Source organism: Geotrypetes seraphini, chromosome 2 (genome assembly GCF_902459505.1).
Source record: "Geotrypetes seraphini chromosome 2, aGeoSer1.1, whole genome shotgun sequence".
Classification (NCBI taxonomy): domain Eukaryota; kingdom Metazoa; phylum Chordata; class Amphibia; order Gymnophiona; family Dermophiidae; genus Geotrypetes; species Geotrypetes seraphini.
The window spans coordinates 516,157,155-516,177,963 of NC_047085.1; the positions used below are offsets into that span (position 1 = coordinate 516,157,155).

At 44.6% G+C, this 20,809-nt stretch overlaps 1 protein-coding gene across 1 annotated transcript in view; it reads right to left on the minus strand.

Annotated features, from left to right (window-relative positions):
• Positions 1–7,216, minus strand: part of LOC117354634 (zinc finger protein 850-like) — a 45,800-nt gene extending 38,584 nt beyond the window's left edge. The window contains exons 1-2 of the mRNA XM_033932455.1: positions 7,067–7,216; positions 6,796–6,922 (exon numbers count right to left, since the gene is read on the minus strand). Of these exons, the coding sequence (XP_033788346.1) occupies positions 6,796–6,922; positions 7,067–7,090 (151 nt within the window). The 5' untranslated portion in view covers positions 7,091–7,216. The remainder of the gene's footprint in view (positions 1–6,795; positions 6,923–7,066) is intronic.
• Between the last annotated feature and the right edge of the window lie 13,593 nt (positions 7,217–20,809).

Sequence of the window (20,809 nt, forward strand, 5' to 3'; positions counted from 1 at the left end):
TGATGGTCTTACCTCAACTGGACTATTGCAACTCCATCACCTAGGCAACAACACCACTCTTATCCACAAACTGCAACTCATCCAGAACAAAGCCGTCGGACTAATCTACAAATTAAAGAAATATGATTTGATCACAGCCTTCATCAGGCAACTGCACTAGTTTCCAATACCATCCTGAATAATCTTCAAAACTTCATGCATTCTACACCAGATATTGTATGGAAATTCAGCAGCTCCCCTCATCCAACTATTCGCTACTGCTTGGTCAACATCAAGAAGAATCCTTAACAGAATTCAACTAAACATGCCATCCACAAAATACCTCCACTACAAGCAAATCTTCTACTCAATACTAACTTATCTGGGTGTAAAAACCTGGAATGGCCTCCCAGAAGCAATCAGGAAGGAGACAAACTACTGCATACAGGAAAAACCTGAAGCCTCACCTCTTTGACAACTAAATGTTTCAGTTTCTGTATATCATCCCTTCCTCCTAGGCCCCTCCACTTGCTCTCTGAGTCCCCTTCCCTCTTCCTCTTTAATCTGTTGCCTTGAGCTTGTATAGGTTTGTGCAACTCACAAATGGAAGATTAGATATCAAGGGCACTTCGGAAATTGTTGCCTCATGAGAAAATATAGACAATGCATCACGCATACCTATTCAGGCTCAAGGCAACTTACAAAGGGAAAGAAGGAGGGGGAAGGGAACAATTTTTTATATGGGTGTGAACCCACCGGAATATCTTCTGCCTAAAATTCTTTAGCAAATATCAGTGCCAAACCCCTCTCCCCATTTTTAGGAACCCTCTAGACACCAACAGTTAGAGGAGAAGCCTGGAGGGGCTGAGCTAACTAGGAATTGTCCTTCCCCATATTTTAACCAGGTTTCCATCAGAGCTAAAATCTGAATGCCTAAATCCACAAGTAGCTCCTAGACTTGTTCAGTTTTAGTTTTCAGGCACAGCAATTTAACAATGCTGGCCTTACAGGCCCTTCACTCATTCTTGAATCCGTTAATAACATTATTGGACATCATAGTAACATAGTAGATGACGGCAGATAAAGACCCGAATGGTCCATCCAGTCTGCCCAACCTGATTCAATTTAAATTTTTTAATTTTTTCTTCTTAGCTATTTCTTGGGTTCCAACTGCCGAAATCTCTGTTAAGACTTACTCCAGCCCATCTACACCCTCCCAGCCATTGAAGCCCTCCCCAGCCCATTCTCCACCAAACGGCCATATACAGACACAAACCGTGAAAGTCTGCCCAGTACTGGCTTTAGTTCAATATTTAATCTTATTTTCTGATTCTAGACCCTTTGTGTTCATCCCACGCTTCTTTGAATTCAGTCACAGTTTTACTCTCCACCACCTCTCTCGGGAGCGCATTCCAAGCATCCACCACCCTCTCCGTAAAGTAGAATTTCCTAACATTGCTCTTGAATCTACCACCCCTCAACCTCAAATTATGTCCTCTGGTTTTACCATTTTCCTTTCTCTGGAAAAGATTTTGTTCTACGTTAATACCCTTCAAGTATTTGAACTTCTGAATCATATCTCCCCTGTCTCTCCTTTCCTCTAGGGTATACATATTCAGGGCTTCCAGTCTCTCTTCCTATCATTTTCGTCGCCCTCCTCTGGACCACCTCAAGTCTTCTTACGTCCTTCGCCAGATACGGTCTCCAAAATTGAACACAATACTCCAAGTGGGGCCTTACCAATGACATGTACAGGGGTATCAACACCTTCTTCCTTCTACTGACTACGCCTCTCTTTATACATCCCAGCATCCTTCTGGCAGCAGCCACTGCCTTGTCACACTGTTTTTTCACCTTTAGATCTTCAGACACTATCACATCTTTAAATTACTTAAGGCATTTTGTTGATTCTGAATCAACCGTACCAGATGCTAACCCCAGAATACCAGAATCACGGAGCATGTCAGGGTCATTGGGCAGAAATACAAATTAAGAACATAAGCAATACCTCTGCTGGGTCAGATCTGAGGTCCATCATGCCCAGCAGTCCGCTCACGCAGCAGCCCAACAGATCCAGGACCTGTGCAGTAATCCTCTATTTATACCCCTCTATCCCCTTTTCCAGCAGGAAATTGTCCAATCCTTTCTTAAACCCCAGTACCGTACTCTGCCTTATAACGTCCTCTGGAAGCGCATTCCAGATGTCCACCACCCGTTGGGTAAAGAAGAACTTCCTGGCATTTGTATTGAATCTGTCCCCTTTCAACTTTTCTGAATGCCCTCTTCTTCTTTTATTTTTTGAAAGTTTGAAGAATCTGTCCCTCTCTATGCCCCTCATGATCTTATAAGTCTCTATCATATCCCCTCTAAGTCTCCTCTTCTCCAGGGAAAAGAGACCCAGTTTCTCCAATCTCTCAGCGTATGAAAGGTTTTCCATCCCTTTTATCAGTCGTGTTGCTCTTCTCTGAACCTTCTCGAGTAACGCCATATCCTTCTTAAGGTACGATGACGGGAACTCCCTACAGCCATTTCCTCATGGCGATCTGCACGGGGCAGGAGCGTAGGAAGATCGCTCCTGCCCCGAAAGCCCTCTAGACCACCAGGTAAGGCCGGGAAGGTGGCAGGGAGGTAAAAAATATGTTTTTAAAATTTTCCCCCTCCCCAGAAAAAAATCGCGATTATGTGAAATCACGATTATGTGAAAAACTGCAAATGGGGAGGGGGAAGTGTATCAAATCAAATCAAATGAAGCCACAACCACGTTCTTAAGTTTGAGTTGTACTTAAGTCGGGTGTCTGTAACTCGGGGACTGCCTGTATTATAATATCATTGCCAAGTACTGAGCTCTTGGGGAAGATGGGACAGAAAATAAATTAATAAATAAGGGTCACGGGTCCTTAGATGGGAATTTTCCTGCAGAACATTTTGCCCATATATGGAAGTCAGTCATACATCTAATCATCTGTTTGTAAATCACTCTGAATCCAGCAAGAGATAAATGTATTTATTTGTTCAATTTTCTGTTCTCCCAGATCAGCTCAGAACATAGAAACATAGAAATAGACGGCAGATAAGGGCCACAGCCCATCAAGTCTGCCCACTCCAATGGCCCTCCCTATCTATCTTTGCGGATAGATCCCACATGTCTTTCCCATCTGGCCTTAAAATCCGGCACACTGCTGGCCTCAATAACCTAAAGTGGAAGACTATTCCAGCGATCAACCACCCTTTCAGTGAAGAAGAGCTTCCTAGTGTCACTGTGCAGTTTCCCGCCCCTGATTTTCCACGAATGCCCCCTTGTTGCCGCGGGACCCTTGAAGAAGAAGATGTCTTCCTCCACCTCGATGCGGCCCGTGAGATATTTAAATGTCTCGATCATATCTCCCCTCTCTCGACGTTCCTCGAGTGAGTAGAGCTGCAATTTCCCTAACCGCTCCTCGTACGGGAGCTCCTTTAGTCCCGAGACCATCCTGGTGGCCATTCCTGGACCGATTCCAGTCTCAGCACATCCTTGCAGTAATGCGGCCTCCAGAATTGCACACAGTACTCCAGGTGCGGTCTCACCATGGATCTATACAGTGGCATAATGACTTCAGGTTTACGGCTGACGAAACTCCTGCGTATGCAACCTATGAGTTGCCTTGCTTTGGATGAAGCTTGCTCTACTTGGTTTGCAGACTTCATGTCTTCCCTGACAATCACCCCTAAGTCTCTTTCTGCTTCAGTTCTTGTCAGGATCTCGCCATTTAGGGTGTAAATCTTGCATGGACTTTGGCTTCCCAGGTGCATGACTTTGCATTTTTTGGCATTGAAACTGAGTTGCCAGGACCTAGACCAGTGCTCCAGCAGAAGTAAGTCATGCACCATATCGTCTGCCATTGCTTTTTTGTCTGTTGTACTTTTGCTCACTACATTGCTCAGTTTGGCATCATCGGCGAATAATGTTATTCTACCTCGGAGCCCTTCTGTCAAGTCTCTTATATAGATGTTGAACAAGATCGGGCCCAGGACGGAGCCTTGTGGCACTCCACTTATCACCTGACATTTCGGAGGGGGTGCCATTCACCATCACCCTCTGAAGCCTACCTCCAAGCCAGTTCCCAACCCATTTGGTTAATGTGTCGCCCAAACCTAAAGAACTCATCTTGTTCAGCAACCTGCGGTGTGGCACGCTATCAAATGCTTTGCTGAAATCCAGGTAGACGATGTCCAGGGACTCACCAACATCCAGCTTCCTCGTCACCCAGTCAAAGAAGCTGATCAGGTTGGATTGGCAGGATCTCCCCTTAGTAAATCCATGTTGGCGGGGATCCTGTAGATTCTCCTCGTCCATGATTCTATCCAATTGGCGTTTGATTAGGGTTTCCATTAGTTTGCTCACTATTGAAGTGAAACTCACTGGTCTGTAGTTTGCCATCTCCATCCTGGAGCCTTTCTTGTGTAGTGGAATGACGTTAGCCATCTTCCAGTCCATCGGGACGTTACCTGTACTAAGGGAGAGATTGAAGAGCGCGGATAGCGTTTCCGCCAAGACATCACCCAACTCCCTGAGTACCCTAGGGTGTAGGTTGTCAGGCCCCATTGCCTTGTTGACCTTGATTTTTGACAGCTCGCAGTAGACGCTGCTGGGTGTAAATTTGAAATTACTAAACGGGTCTACTGATTTAATCCTTGTCTGTGGCTGAGGGCCGATTCCCGGCGCCTCGCGGGTGAAGACTGAACAGAAGTATTCATTAAACAGTTGGGCTTTTTCCAAGTCCGTCTCTACATAGTCATCGTCTGGTTTTCTGAGTCGTACTATCCCACCCGATTTCTTTTTTCTGTCACTGATATACCTGAAGAAGGATTTATCACCCTTCTGGATGTTCTTTGCTAGAGACTCCTCCATGCGGAATTTGGCCTCCCTAACTGCCGCTTTGACGGCTCTTGACTTGGTCAGATAATCTACTCTGGAGTCCTGTGTCCCTGATTGTTTGTAAGAGATGAATGCTTTTTTCTTCTCTTTGATGAGGTCCGAGATCTCCATAGAGAACCACTGTGGCTTGTTGTTCCTACTCCGTTTGCTTACTGATTTAACATAGCGGTTTGTTGCTTCCTGTATGGTGGTTTTCAAAGTTGACCACATTTCTTCCACGCTGTCGGTGTCTGCTTGGGTTAGTAGCGCTTGGTGAACAAAGTCTCCCATGTCTTGGAAGTTTGTGTCCTTGAACTTGAGAACCTTGGTCAGTGAGGTAGGTTTCGTGAAACCTTTCCTGAGATTGAACCATATCATATTGTGGTCACTGGAGGCCAAAGTTTCACCCACCGAGACCTCTGTGATACTTTCTCCATTGGTAAGTACCAGGTCCAAAATTGCCTGATCCCTTGTTGGCTCAAATACCAGTTGCCTGAGTCCTGCTCCATTCAAATAATTTAATAGCTTCCTGCTGCTGCCGGAAGCAGAGGAAAGCGTGACCCAATCCACATCGGGCATGTTGAAGTCACCTACCAATACTGTGTCCCCCCGCAAAGTGATATTCTCTATATCTCCGATTAATTCCATATCTAGGTCTTCTTGATGTCTTGGGGGTCTGTATACTACGCCAAGATACAGGCATTTGTCCTTCCCTCTGGCCAAATTTACCCAAAGGGATTCCCCATTGTACTGTACATCTGTGATTCTGGTGACCTTAATGTCATCTTTAGTATATAATGCTACCCCACCTCCCATTTTGCCCTCCCTGTCCCGACGAAGCAAGTTGTAACCTGGTATGACCATGTCCCACCCGTGGGAGTCTGTGAGCCAGGTCTCAGATATCGCCACCACATCCAGGTCGGCATTCCTCATTTCTGTTTCCAAGTCTAGGATCTTGTTTCCCAGATTGTGGGCGTTGACGTACATAGCCCTCCATGTTGTGTGTTTGTTGTATCTCAGTGGGGACAATCCCTCTTTATCAACTAGGACACCATTAGTATTTTTTGTGTGTCTCTTACACTTCCTAGACCCAGAGCTACAGCGTGTACCTATCCCGGACTCCCCATGACCACAGTGTGCTCCTATCCCAGACTTGGTAATGTGTGTACCCTGTGGGGGTATTCCCGTTTGGACTACTTGAGCTCCTTTAGTGCATTTTGCAACGTGTGTACTCTTGCTGGTCCCAGAATTACAGTGTGTACTCCCTCTAGACCCAGAATTGTAATGTGTCCCAGAAATGTAGTGTTTACTTAGTTCAGTCTCAAAAGAGTATTGGTAGCCCGTACCCTCCCCCAACTTACCTAGTTTAAAGCCCTGTGTAGTAGGCGGGCTAGACGGTGTCCATTTACATTAATTTATTCAGGTACTCAAGCATAATTCCCTGTCTGCCCCGGTGGGCTCACAGTCTCTCTGGGGCAATGGGGGAGCAAGTGATCTGCCCACAGTCCACAAGGAGCAGAGTGGACACCATTAGCATAACATAGTATAAAGTCCCACCCCAGGGCACTCCCTTCCATCTAAGCTGTATTTTGATTATCCGTGAATAAAAATAAAGTTCAATTTGAAAGGATCTTCATTATTTACATAGTTTAAGCACCACCATGAGAAGACATTTTCCTTTTAATAGGTGTAATAACAATTTCAACAAAATTAATAGAATATTTTTTATTTGTAATTGAAGATGCCAATTTATAGCTGGAGATTGTCCATTGCTGTCTATTTTATCAATGATGTGATCAACCGAGTATGACGGTGTTTCTACATAACATTATTTTTGAGCATTTATATATTTGGGTTTTATGAGATTTTCCTCATTTGCTTTGTCTGGACACTGCTAAAAATCATGTCAAAGTATCCCTTACCCAATGAGATCAGGGTCTGATAATTCTCCTTCATCACCTCCCTGTAAAGCTCCTTCTGCTCTTCATCTAAATAAGCCCACTCCTCTTGAGAGAAAGAGACAGAGATATCCTCAAAGCTCAGCCGCATCTGAAACACAAACAATGGCAGAGATCACAAGTGTTGGTGCTGGATGTAGAGAATCTAGAAGTCAGAGGCAATGGGGCTCAGCAGAGGGATCAAATCCAGAGTCCCAGAGCACCTGGGCCAAAGGGCAACAAGATGGTCTCTTACCTGCCCAGAAGCTCCTGCAGGCATTTTCCTTTCTGGCCGCGGGGAAGGAGGGAGGGAGAGAAGGGCAGAAACGGAGACTTGGAGCTGGCGATCTCCGCAAACGAAAGGAACAAAGAAGAAAGAGCAAAACACGAGGTCTCGGGTTAGGCACAGGATGATGACGTCACAAAATGGAGGCGCAAGCTCGTGGATTCTTTTCAGTGCTGATTGGTCAGAATGGTCACTGGGGCGGGGAGAGTTGTGCAAGGGGAACGCCCTCTAGCCCTGATTGGCGGAGGGCGGGCAGGCAAGAAGGCATCTCGGCTCCTATTACTTCGAGGAGGGGGAGGAGCCATATACAAATGTTGCTGTGGAGCTGGGTGGGAGAATGGCTGCAGGAAGTGGGCAGGAGTCTCCCCCAGCACTGCTTCTGGCGACCTGGGCAAGTCACTTATTCTTCTATTCCCCCAAGCAGATTAGTTAGATTGTACAAATGCTGGATGTAAAACCCACTTAGACAATCTCCGTGATAGGCAGGATATAAGTAATTTGGAAGCTTGAAATAAATGCACAATTACAGCCCCTGAGTTCAACATCAGGATTCACATCTGCTGCCAGGAATGTATAGGTTATATAAAGATGCTCATTTTGGGTAGCCTCTACTAGAGGGATCAGGGGAGGTCACCTTCCTAATTTCCCAAAGCTTCTGACCTCTGACAGCTTGGGGAAACGGCATCCCTCATGAAAAACCATGCACCATAAATGGCGCCACTTCCACAAAATTAATACACCTTCAACGGCAACCCCAACAGATTAAGCACTTATCTCGTACTCCCAGCTCACCAGTACCTCAAGGAAGGAAATAGAACCAAAAGAATAACTCGGATGCCCAACCATGTCAACACACACTTTGCCCTCCCAACCATGACACCCTGAGTCACCTAATCTAAACCCACAGATTCCCACCGAGGAAACTAGAAACGATTCACAGCAGGAGCTGGCACAGCCCGAACCAAGCACACAGAAGGAAAGAAAAGTGAAGGATACGAGGGAAAAAAAAGAGAAGAACGGGCAAAGTCCCTTCAGCGCAGTCCTCCGTGCTCCATTTCAGCAGGAAGCCAGCCCCAGAAGGTCCGCAAATCACCAAGCAGGTTCATGTAGCATCAAGACGATCAGTCACCCTGCTCCCTCTGGTATAAGGTCATCCACAAATTTTTGAACCTGATCAAGGGAATCAAAATGATGCGGTCTCCCCTTGTGAATCATCATGAGTCTCACTGGATAAACCAGGGTGAAGGAGATCTGCCTTTGCACTAAGTGGGAACACGGAGAAAAAATGCTGCCAAGCCTGAGACATCCCCGCAGAATAGTCTTGAAAGCAGATAATCTGCTTGTTCTCATGCAGTAGTTTACCACCCTGTCTCAGTGATAATTGAGAAGGTGTCAGATCACCACATACGGCTTTTCCTGAGGCTCAATCCTTTGGCCTAGTCTGTGCACACGTTCAATACAAAGAGGCCCTGTCGCTGTAGATAACTGCAAAGATTCAGTTAGCCAGTGTTTCAAAAAGTCACCAAGAGACTTATCATCCACGGCCTCTAACAGTCCCACAAAATGCAGATTATTGCGGCGGGACCTATTCTCCAAGTCTTCGATCTTTGCCTTTATATCAGCAAGGGTGTTGGAGTGGGTCATTTGCTTCTGAGTAATCCGCTGTATCGCATCCTCTGCTTTACTGATTTGAACCGTGTTGTTGAGCTTTGCGCACATCAGATGTTAAGGAGGCAAAGGGCTGGTCTAAGTTATCCAGCTTATCCAGTATATGTTTCAGTTTATCTCCAGTGGTAGCCTCCATGGCAGCTTGGACCTCCGCAGTCACTTCAGTCATCTATACGGAGCCGGGAGTCATCGGAGTAGGCGAGCCTGCATGGTCCGTCATCTTGTATTGCACCGACCCGAGCTTTCCCCGCTCCTTTCTCATGATTTTGGTGGCCATGAACCCCCGCAGATCTGTTCGGTAGTCCATAGTATATATGCGCACCAAGTATACACGTATAGTCAGGGAACAAGGAATAAATCACTGAAAATGTACAGATCTGTTTCGGGTGTTGTGGAGCTGCAAGTGCTTCTGCTTACAGCTCCGTGCTTCCCCCAGAAGTTTTTATCTTTTTATAATACAATATTTCTATGCTAAACTTTTGCCTAGAAAATAAAGGCAGTACTCTTGTTTCAGTTGCAGGCATAAATGTGGGCTGAATTGGGCATTTCTCAGCCTAACTCGTCTAACTTGCATTCTAATTTTCCAGTCTTCCTTCTTATAAAGGGGAGCACTCTGCAGCCTCTCTCTTTTTTATAAAAGAGAGCAGTGCATTAAAGCCTTCCCCTGCTTTTGCCCAGGGATCAGGGAACTTTTAGTGTGTACGTTTGGTTTGACCACATAGAAAACCAGATACTGTGGTTAAGATGTTACCATTAGAAGCTATTAAGAGGGAATCCCTTATTAGATAAAGGAATTCAATATTTTCAAGATAAGTGGTGCAAAAAAACAGGGTCCAAGCAAGGGCAGAGGAAATGGCCCTGAGAGGGATCCTTAAAATGGTCAGATTTATGTCTCTTGTGGGTTTAGATCTTCATTTATTTATTTATTTAAAATATTTATAATCCACTTTTAGCCAAAGCGGCTCACAATTAACATATATAGTAGAGAATGACACGGGGAAAAAATTTGTCCTCATCCCTGTGAGCGAGCTCCCGTCCCATCCCGTCCCCGTGAGCTTGGACCCCATCACCGTCCCCGCGAATTCAATCCCTATCACTGTCCCGTCTCCACGAGCTCGGTCCCCGCAAACCTAGAGAGAAGATTGTTCTTTAAGTAGGAGTTAACCATAGTGGAAGGGATTGGGGAAGGGAGCTGGTGAGATGGGTGGGGAGGTAGGGAGAAAAGGCAGAGGAGATCGATAGGGACGAGTCAAAAGGGGAGAATGATATCTAGTGATAGCAAGACAAACATTCTTAATCTAGCCTCTTTCCCAGTGTCTTCCCCCCCACTCTCTCTTCCCCAGTTCCCTTCAGGCTGCTTCAGTGTCTTCTCCTCTCTACCCCCAGCACCCTTCGCGCAGTCCAGCAGCTCCCTCCTGCCATCCGTCCGAGCATCTCCCTCCCTTCCCCTTATCTTCCCTTCATGGCAATTTCTACAAGGCTAGGCATTCTATTATAGCCGGAGCCTTGAAGTCGCATCGCGTGTGGCTGCTGGAAAGCTCTCCTCTGACGCAACCAGAAACAGGAAGTTGTGTTAGAGGAGAGCTTTCCAGTAGACACACGCAACACAACTTCAAGGCTCTGGCTGCAATAGAATGCATAGCCTTGTAGAAATTGCCACGAAGGGAAGGTAAGGGGAAGGGAGATGTCTGGACGGACGGTGGGAGAAAGGGGGCTGCAGGACCCTACGTGCTAACTCCCTTAACTGCAGAGACAAGGCCATTCACCGCTCCACCATGTCATTCTCTAATATATATCGAAATCACTATCTAAATTGGCTTGAATGTTATTTATTTCATTGAGTGAGGACAGTATAAACTCAATTTCAATTAATACCACACTCTGTTATCTTCAGTTATTTATGATATTATTTCATTGTTCACAGAAATGTCATATTAAATTTCAGCAGTCTTTATCTCTTTTATAACCTCTAATCTTCCAATCTTCATTCCATATAATTTAATTTCATTTAATTTCGTTAATGGCCTCAGCGGCTGCACTCAAGTCCCATAATTCATGTAAAACTTGAGCATTCCAGCCTCCTCATCGACCTCTATACATATTTAATTATTTTCCCAATACTTTAAATAAATAGTATAATTTAAGATAAACTTATCTGATTCTTTTATCGATATACTGAATGGGGCTCCGACGTGAATTCAATGGGATGGAGGGAGGGAACAGAGAGAGAAGTTGGACACAATGGATGGTGTGGAGGGGGTATAGAGATAATGGATAGGAGGGTAGTTGGGAAGAGAAACAGAGAGCTGGTGGACCCAGGGGTGGTGGGGAAGGAGGGAGAGATGCTGGATGAAGGGTAGTTGAGAAAAAGAGAGATGGTGGATTTGGGGATGGTGGGGTCCATCGCTGCAGCTGCGGGGGGATGGAGATGAAAAAAAGGAAAGATGCCAGAACTCCGGGGGAGGGAAGGGAAATGGAAGGGGAGGACAGAGATGGAAGATGGATGGTTAGCACAGAGAAAGAAGAAAACGACAAATGGGCAAGAGACCCTGGCAAGCAAGTTATCAGAAGACAACCAGAGCCTGGGACCAACAAAAGGTAGAAAAAATAATTTTATTTTCTCTTTTGTGATTACAATTTTTATTTTGTTTATCCCACAGAGCCGGTGTGGGGTTGGAGATATTATAACCCTATATTTCTGCTAAGACTAAGCCTTAGTCACTTAGGGGTCCTTTTATTAAGGTGCGCATTTAGCATCCACTAAATCGGTTAGCATACCTTAATAAAAAGACCCCTAATCTAACCTAATCTTCATTTTATATATCGAATCTACTCTCTAAGGCAGTGTTTTTCAACCTTTTTTGGGCAAAGGCACACTTGTTTCATGAAAAAAATCACGAGGCACACCACCATTAGAAAATGTTAAAAAATTTAACTCTGTGCCTATATTGACTATATATAAAGTAATTCTCTTGAATAGGAATCAAATAAACACAAAGAAAGTATTTTATAATGCTGCCACCGCCAACAACACCGTGGCTAAAGAGCCGCAGTTTGCCGGCCTAGGGACAACACTGGAGGGTGGCCAGCTGTGCACCCCCTTGGGACATAAACCCGGGGTGGGGCAGACCGCCCCCCCCCCACCCTGGTATGCCACTATCTGTACCTCACTCTCTCCCTATGACCAAAAATTCTCCTTTCTTCTATTCCCCATGTACACAACCATCTCTTTCCCTCCCTTCCTCTCTCCAAAGTGCATGCCTTCTGTGTCCAAACACTCATTCCCTCCCCCACCTCAGCATCTCTTTCCCTCCCTTCCTCTCTCCCAAGTCCATTTCTTCTGTGTCCAAAAACCCATTCCCTCCCCCACCTCAGCATCTCTTTCCCTCCCTTCCTCTCTCCCAAGTTCATGCCTTGTGTCCAAAACGCACTCCCTCCCCCCTTTTGTGTTCCGTGTTTGCCTACCAGCCCATCTTTGCAACTTTCTCAGCAAAACGAAGCTCAAGCCGCGAGGCTTGTCTTCTGCTTCCTGCCTGCCCTGCCACGCACAAATAGCCGAACGGAAGTATTCTCCGACGTCAGCGCTGACGTCGGAGGGCAGGCTTTGCTTAAGCCCTCCTTCCGACGTCAGCGCTGACATCGGGGAACGCTTGCGATCGGCTATATGTTAGCTGCAGGGCAGGCAGGAACAGAAGACGAGCCTCGCGGCTCGAGATGTATTGAACTCCGCGGGTCCCCCGTCCAGCTCTCTCCTGTCCACGTGGGGCGGACCGCCCCTCTCCCTAGACTGGTGGTACTGCCCTGATGGCGGCCCTGACCGTACGGCACACCAGGCAACATCTCGCGGCACACTAGTGTGCCGCGGAACAGCGGTTGAAAAACACTGCTCTAAGGAGCTCAACTCGGTTTACAGTTTGTTAAAAAATTAAACATAACAATTAAAAACTGTGGGATAAAAACAGAAATTGGTTAGATTAGATGGATGGAAAAGATAGAAAAAAGTGTGTTGAATTGCTTAAAATTACTATACAACAACTAAACTCAAATTAACAACCAGGTTTTTAAACTTTTTTGAAATTGAAATAATTGATCTACCAGTCTTAGAGAATCTGGAAGTCCATTCTGTAGCAAGATTTATGGTACACTAAGCAGTTGCATGAACAAATCACGTGTCTGTTAGTTTTGTCTAGGGAAAACCATAAACGCTGCCAGGTCCAAATTTCTTGGTCTGTTTTGTACGACACAAAACCCAGGCTAATGAGAAATATCTTTATTATGAAAATAGAAAAATATAATTCACAAGCCAGCTGCAATATCTAAATATTGTTCACAAAATATCTGATTACATAAATGAAACTTAGTACATAATTATCACAATACAATTGTTAGATTGCTAAGTAAAACTACTTATTACACACACACTAAACAATTCCTTATAATAATAATAATCCCTGATTAGCAAATGATTACAGTATCACCAAGGTAACTTTACAAACCTTGTCCTCTATCACAATTGGATCCTTATCTAACCCAGATGATAAGACAGTAAATTCCGTATGCTCACCCTTAATCAGGCCTCCGGCACAAATTAGGTGAAATGGAAACTTTTCTTGTTAGCTTGAGGCGATGCAGGAAATCCTTGTTAAAGGTACACGTGTTCGTCAGTCCTAGGTAAGGCTATAATTCATCAGCAGACAAGTTCCTTTTAGTGCTGAATTCAGAGCTGTTTTAGAGTCCGAATCACCCTCTCTTAGGCAGAGAGTCACACGAGGTAACTTTACAGGTCTAATTATTAAAAGAAAAGGTTACGTGCAGAACACCTGTGGGAAGATGTGAGCTTCCTCGCATCTCAACACAGATTAATTAATAATTAGCACCTTCTCACTTGGATCTCATCAGATGACTTCCTCGGACCAATCCAGAAACAGAACTTAGATGAATAGCCTTTCTGTGTAAAGTATCATATAGGCTGATAGACCCAGGGCCGTTAGACAGATAAGAACAGGATAACTTCCCCAAGAATCACACAGTCCCATTATGAAGGCACAGATGGATGTCCTTGAATAGTATAACATTCTGGTACATACCCATAATGCATCAGGCAGAAACAGCAAAGATGTATCTTCTTTCATCTTGTAAAGTTCATGCTGGAAAATTTCTTGCAGCAGAAAGATTTCTTGCAGACCATGATTTCTTGTAGACAATGGTTCAGGCTTTCAGAGAGGCCTAACCTTCAGGTGCAAATACAGAAACACCCCTACAGTCCCCCCCCTTGAAGGAGAAATAACTTCAATGGAGTCTATTTCACCTTCAACCTAACTAAGTAGGAAAGGATCGTCAAGACCCAAGGTGATACAAATGCATAAACATCAGCAATACCATCTAAATCAGCAATAAATCAAAGATATCAATAATCAATGTAGAATAATCACAAAGGCAAGGGCTAAAATATATGAACCCAGCCAAATAAATGATAACCAAATCACTGATAAATGGCAATATATGATAAAATCAAAAATCATAACTAAATAGCGAGGCACAAAAGGTATGCAAAAGCAAAAGTTAAGACAGATAGATCAAAATCAAAATTACTGCTAGCAAAATCACTCCTTCATAGCCGCAATGTAATCATGCATTTTTAAGTCCAGAGGTAATGGTCTACGACGAATAAGACGTCGAATCCGGATGGTCTCATAGAGTGCAAAAACAGAGAACCCAAATAAGAGAACCCACAGGATGGCAAAAATTGGAATAACAACAGTGATAAAAAGGTCAACACTGCGGGTATCAACAACTTCATGTACATTGGAGGAGCCAACATAATAGTCCGCAACATGAAGCTTATCATTATCAACTTTCAGTTCAATAGTGTGGGAAGGTTTTGACAACAAATATTGTTCCACTTCAAGGGTAAAGTTGATGGGATGTCCACGGAACACATCCAGGATCGAGGACATATGCTAGATGTAATTTACTTGGATTTCAGCAAAGCCTTTGATACAGTTCCTCATAGGAGGCTGTTGAACAAACTTGAAGGGCTGAAGTTAGGACCCAAAGTGGTGAACTGGGTCAGAAACTGGCTGTCAGAAACCACGCCAGAGGGTGGTGGTTAATGGAAATCACTCGAAGGAAGGAAAGGTGACTAGTGGAGTCCCTCAGGGTTCGGTGCTGGGGCCAATCCTGTTCAATATGTTTGTGAGTAACATTGCTGAAGGGTTAGAAGGAAAAGTGTGCCTTTTTGCAGATGATACCAAGATTTGTAACAGAGTAGACACCGAAGACGGAGTGGAAAATATGAAAAAGGATCTGCAAAAGTTAGAGGAATGGTCTAATGCCTGGCAACTAAAATTCAATGCAAAGAAATGCAGAGTAATGCATTTGGGGATTAATAATAGTATATGCTGGGAGGAGAGAAGCTGATATGCACGGACAGGGAGAGGGACCTTGGGGTGATAGTGTCCGAAGATCTAAAGGCGAAAAAACAGTGTGACAAGGCAGTGGCTGCTGCCAGAAGGATGCTGGGCTGTATAAAGAGAGGAATAGTCAGTAGAAGGAAAAAGGTGTTGATGCTCCTGAACAGGTCATTGGTAAGGCCCCACTTGGAGTATTGTGTTCAGTTTTGGAGACCGTATCTGGCGAAGGACGTAAGAAGACTTGAGGCGGTCCAGAGGAGGGTGACGAAAATGATAAGAGGCTTGCGCCAGAAGACGTATGAGGAGAGACTGGAAGCCCTGAATATGTATACCCTAGAGGAAAGGAGACAGGGGAGATATGATTCAGACGTTCAAATACTTGAAGGGTATTAACGTAGAACAAAATATTTTCCAGAGAAAGGAAAATGGTAAAACCAGAGGACATAATTTGAGGTTGAGGGGTGGTAGATTCAGGAGCAATGCTAGGAAATTCTACTTTACGGAGAGAGTAGTGGATTCCTGGAATGCGCTCCCGAGAGAGGTGGTGGAGAGTAAAACTATGACTGAGTTCAAAGAAGCGTGGGATGAACACAGAGGATTTAGAATCAGAAAATAATATTAAATATTGAACTAAGGCCAGTACTGGGCAGACTTGCACGGTCTGTGTCTGTATATGGCCGTTTGGTGGAGGATGGGCTGGGGAGGGCTTCAATGGATGGAAGGGTGTAGATGGGCTGGAGTAAGTCTTAACAGAGATTTCGGCAGTTGGAATCCAAGCACAGTACTAGGTAAAGCTTTGAATTCTTGCCCAGAAATAGCTAAGAAGAAAAAATTAAAAAATTTAAATTGAATCAGGTTGGGCAGACTGGATGGACCATTCAGGTCTTTATCTGGTGTCATCTACTATGTTACTATGTAAGAGGCCTGTTGGGAACATGTCCCCTGGTCTGATCACCTTCTAGGCTCCATCTGCCTTCCCATTTTCATGTCTCACCTTGGCACTCCATCCCGAGCCACTAACTCTATTACCTACCGCAAAAAAATCACGAGTGAATTGTTCTGGTCCCCATTTCTCAACCAACTTCCCCCTTTTCCTAAACATGCTGACCCAGATTCCAACTGGCACAACTGGGTAACCCTTTCCGGGACCACTTACCGTGCTCTTGCCACTTTATCTACTAAACATATCTCCTATTCCCGCAAGGCTCCCTGGTATCTTCCATACCACAGGGAATTGAAGCAGAAATGTCGAGCCCTGGAGCGTAAATGGAAAAAATCCCCTTCTGACAGACAATCCTGGAGAGACAATATCAAATTCTATAACGCTGTATTAAAAAAAGCAAGGAAGAATTTCTATGGAGATAAAATCACCAGATCAAAAAACCAAAATAATACATTGTTCAACAACTGGCGTAAACTAACCTCAAAAAACGACTCCACCTTTCCCCCTTCCCCCATCCGCAAACGACCTAGCCAAATTTTTTCAACAAAAAGATTACTACCATAAGGAGTTCTTTCCCCCCAGCTGTCTCTTACAATTCTCTGCCTCCCAATGACTCCAACCCTATCCTTGCTGATAGATCCTGGACTGCCTTCGAACTCGTATCCGAACCCCAGATCTCTAAACTTTGTCTCAAACTGAAATCCTGCAAATGCATCCTAGATCCTTTCCCATCCTACCTTTACGAAAACATTCCTGCGCAGGCCATCTCCTCCCTTACCAGTCTTATAAATACTGCTCTACTATCGGGCCTGTTCTCCACAGAAATGGGACACATTGCCTTATCCCCTCTTCTGAAAAAAGCCGATCTCGACCCTTCCTTACCATAGCAAATATCCCTCTCCTAACTAAACTGCTAGAGGCCATAGTCGCTACCCAGCTCTCTTCTTACCTAGAAAGATTCTCCATTCTCCACCCCTACTAACACGGCTTCAGACCCAGCTTCAGCACTGAGTCCCTCCTACTTTCAAAGGTTCAACAACTACATTCTCGTAAGAAATTCACTGTTCTTTTACAATTCGATCTCTCTGCAGCTTTCAAGTTTCAAGTTTATTAATTAATTTGATGAATCACTTATCTATAATTTACTAAGTGAATTACAATGAGTTATAATAAACATATTAATAAACAAACAAATAGAATTGAATAAAAAAGGGTATAAAAACAGACTCGTAGACAAACATAACAGAAATACGAGAGGATAAAGGGGAAAAGTTACATCGACATACGTCCTAAAGTGGTTCTCAAACTTCCTTTGCTCTCCTCCTACACTGTCAACACAAATGGCAGTGTCCATCAGGGATCACCCCTATCCCCTATTCTTTTTAACATCTACATGTCCTCCCTGAAGCTCCTCCAACTTTCCCCCCTTGAAACAATCTACACATACACTGATGACATCCTTGTCCTCCTTGAAACAGACCAGAACCTCATCAACCTCCACGAGAACATTACATCTTGCATAATGAGACTCCTGGTCCCTCTCGGTACAGATGAAACTAAATGAATCAAAAACAAAATTACTCTGGCTCGGCCCAAAGTTAGAACACCTGCCCACCATCTTCGTACTACCCACAGGCGCTGCTCTGCACCTTGAGTTCTCAAGCAAGGTCCTTGCATCACTATTGATTCTTCTCTCTTCCTCAATGACCACCTCAACTCCTTGGCAAAATCATGCTTTTTCAGCCTCCACATGCTGAGAAAAGTAAGATCCTACTTTCGCCAAAAACATTTTGCCATCCTTGTCCAATCCATCATCCTCTCCAAACTTAACTACTGCAATGCCATTTACTTATGCCTAACAAAAAAAGTCTTCAAAGACTCCAGCTTATCCAGAATACTGCAGCCAAGTTGATCTTTGCAAAACGCAAATCTGACCATGTCTCCCACTCCTGTCCGATCTTCACTGGCTCCCAGTGATTTCCAGAATCCATTTCAAATGCTCCTGCCTGGCTTTTAAGATCATTCACGGCATCCTTCCTCCCCTAATCCCACTATCCTTTAACTCCTTGAGTCCTGACTCCACCAGACCCGCCCAAAGATATACACTATCTTTCCCCCTCTACGCGGTATTCTCTATGCAGGTAAACTGGGAAAATCTCTTCTCTTCAAAATCACAGGTCTCTGGAACAACCTTACTATCCCGTTGCGGAACCTGGGCTCTCTCCAACTATTCCGCAAGCAACTGAAAACTTGGCTCTTCTCTAACATGTAATTCTATTTTCCCCCTTACTCTTCCATTCTATATATAAGCTCATGTAAACCTTTTCCTTTCTCTTCTTCTCTTCTTACAGTTCTTGTAAACCGTGCCGAGCTCCACTTCCGTGGAGAGGATGCGGTATATAAACTTAAGGTTTAGTTTACTTTAGTTAGAGGTACAGGGGAAGGGCACACGCATGGCAGGAGGGGGCGGGCAAGGAAGTGGCACATCAAAAACGTTTGGGACAAAATCGCGCCGACAATCCTGCGCAGAACTTATGCACACCTGCTTCAAACAATTGCTGTTAGCGCTCTGAGGGGGCGTGGGGGGGACCCCCACTAAACTGACAAGTGTTAGTGCTCCCGTTGGGGGTGTGTGTGGAGGACCCCCTAAACAGAAAACTGTTGAATCAAAACAGCAGTTTTCACTGTAGTGCGGGGGGCGGGGGTTTACCACACATCCCTAATGGAAGCACCAACACTTCAAAGTTTACCCCCCATCAGAGTGCTAATAGCAACTGTTTGAAGGCAGCGCGCATAAGTCTTGCGTGGGATTGTCGGCACGGTTTGTCTCACACGTTTTAGTTACGGTACCAGGAAGGAGCACGTGGAAGCGGGGGAGGGGCACACCCCCTCCCCCCCGGGTGCCTCTGACCCTCGGTATGCCAGACTTAGCACAGTAGATTGAGAAGCAAAGGACTTAAGTTCACATCCTACTTCGGAACTCTCTTTTTTTTAACTTTGAGCCCTCCAAGGATAGAAAAAGACCTACTGGAATTTTTTTTTTAATTGAAAATGTTTTATTATGATGAAGCTATACACAGCCAATGCACAGAAACAAATACACAGAAAACACCGCAATACAATAGGGCAAAAGTCTCAATGCACAGAAACAAATGCACAGAAAACACTGCAATACAATAGGGCAAAAGTCTCAATGCACAGAAAACACTCCAACACAATAAGGCAAAAGTCTCAAACAAATGCACAGAAAACATTGCAATACAATAGGGCAAAAGTCTCAATGCACAGAAACAAATGCACAGAAAACACTGCAATACAATAGGGCAAAAGTCTCAATGCACAGAAAACACTGCAATACAATAGGGCAAAAGTCTCAATACACAGAAACAAATACACAGAAAACACTGCAATACAATGGTGCAAAAGTCCATCCACCAGCAACCAGAATAAGGAAACTTCTAATAGAATAGATCACAAGAAATATAATCTCCTGTAATTAGTCACAACCTCCCTCCCCCTCCCCTAATAAAACAAAACCACACATCAAGCAGAGTCAAAAATTCCCCCATCAAATCCAGTGCAGAGTCAAAAATCCCCCCTCCCCATTAAGTCCAGTGCGGAATCAAGACCACAAAATAAAATTCTTCCAGATTCCTCTTGCCATATGGAAGGGCTATTAATTGGCACATATGTGGCCAGTGGTTCAATTTCTGTACCACCATCTGCCAACAGGGGGATACCGATTGGTTCCAGTGAGTCGCAAACACAATCCGAGCAGCTGTAAAGGCCAACTCAGAAAAACTAGACTCTCCCTGTTCCAGATCAAGCTCATGCCAAGATAAAAGGGCATGAGGCCATGAAATAGGCAGTCTTTCTCAATATTCTACAGTCCCAAACCTCCGCACCAATGTACACTCCCACCACATATGTAAGTCCCCACACTCCCACCAATACACTTGTTCACCACCACAGCCCATTTTGGGGATAAGTATAGGGGTACAATACCATCTCATGAGTTCCTTGTACTCATTCTCCACATTCAAGGCTGATAGACTCAAGGAGGTCACCTCCCTCCATATAGTGTCCCAGTAGCCCAAAGGGATAGCCTGACCCCAATCCTCCTCACAAGCTTTCATACAGGGAAAAATGTTATTTTCCCTCACACAGACAATTCAGGGGGTCTTTCCCTTCCTTAGCTAGGATAGTGACACTCACCAGCTGCATAAAGTAAGGCAACCAACTATCACCGTCCAGCAAATTAAAGTAGCGCAAAAGGGGCGGCAGAAGCATATTTTGGTAACATTTGTAAATCCGTCCAAGCCCAAACCTCCAGATTTTACAACGTAACCCTCCTGTGAAACAAGATTCCAACTCTCCCTGTTTTGGTGTTCCCCACTTTGGACGCCCACAGAAATACAGGGAACCTAGGATCCTTCACATAACATTCATGTTTTGTAAAAGAGTTTCTTGAATAAAACATATAGAAGCTCGAAGTCTCACTAGTTCCCGAAAAAGAGCTTTCCCTTTATGAGGTGAGTTAAGCCCCCTGATATTGTAAGATACCAATTTAAGCCCCTCCATCCTGGACAGTCTGAAAAACAGAAATTCCCATTGTCGCCAACCCACCCACCACCACCACCAGCCCCCCAACTTCCCTTCCCATCCCCCCATAAAACCTCCTGGACAATC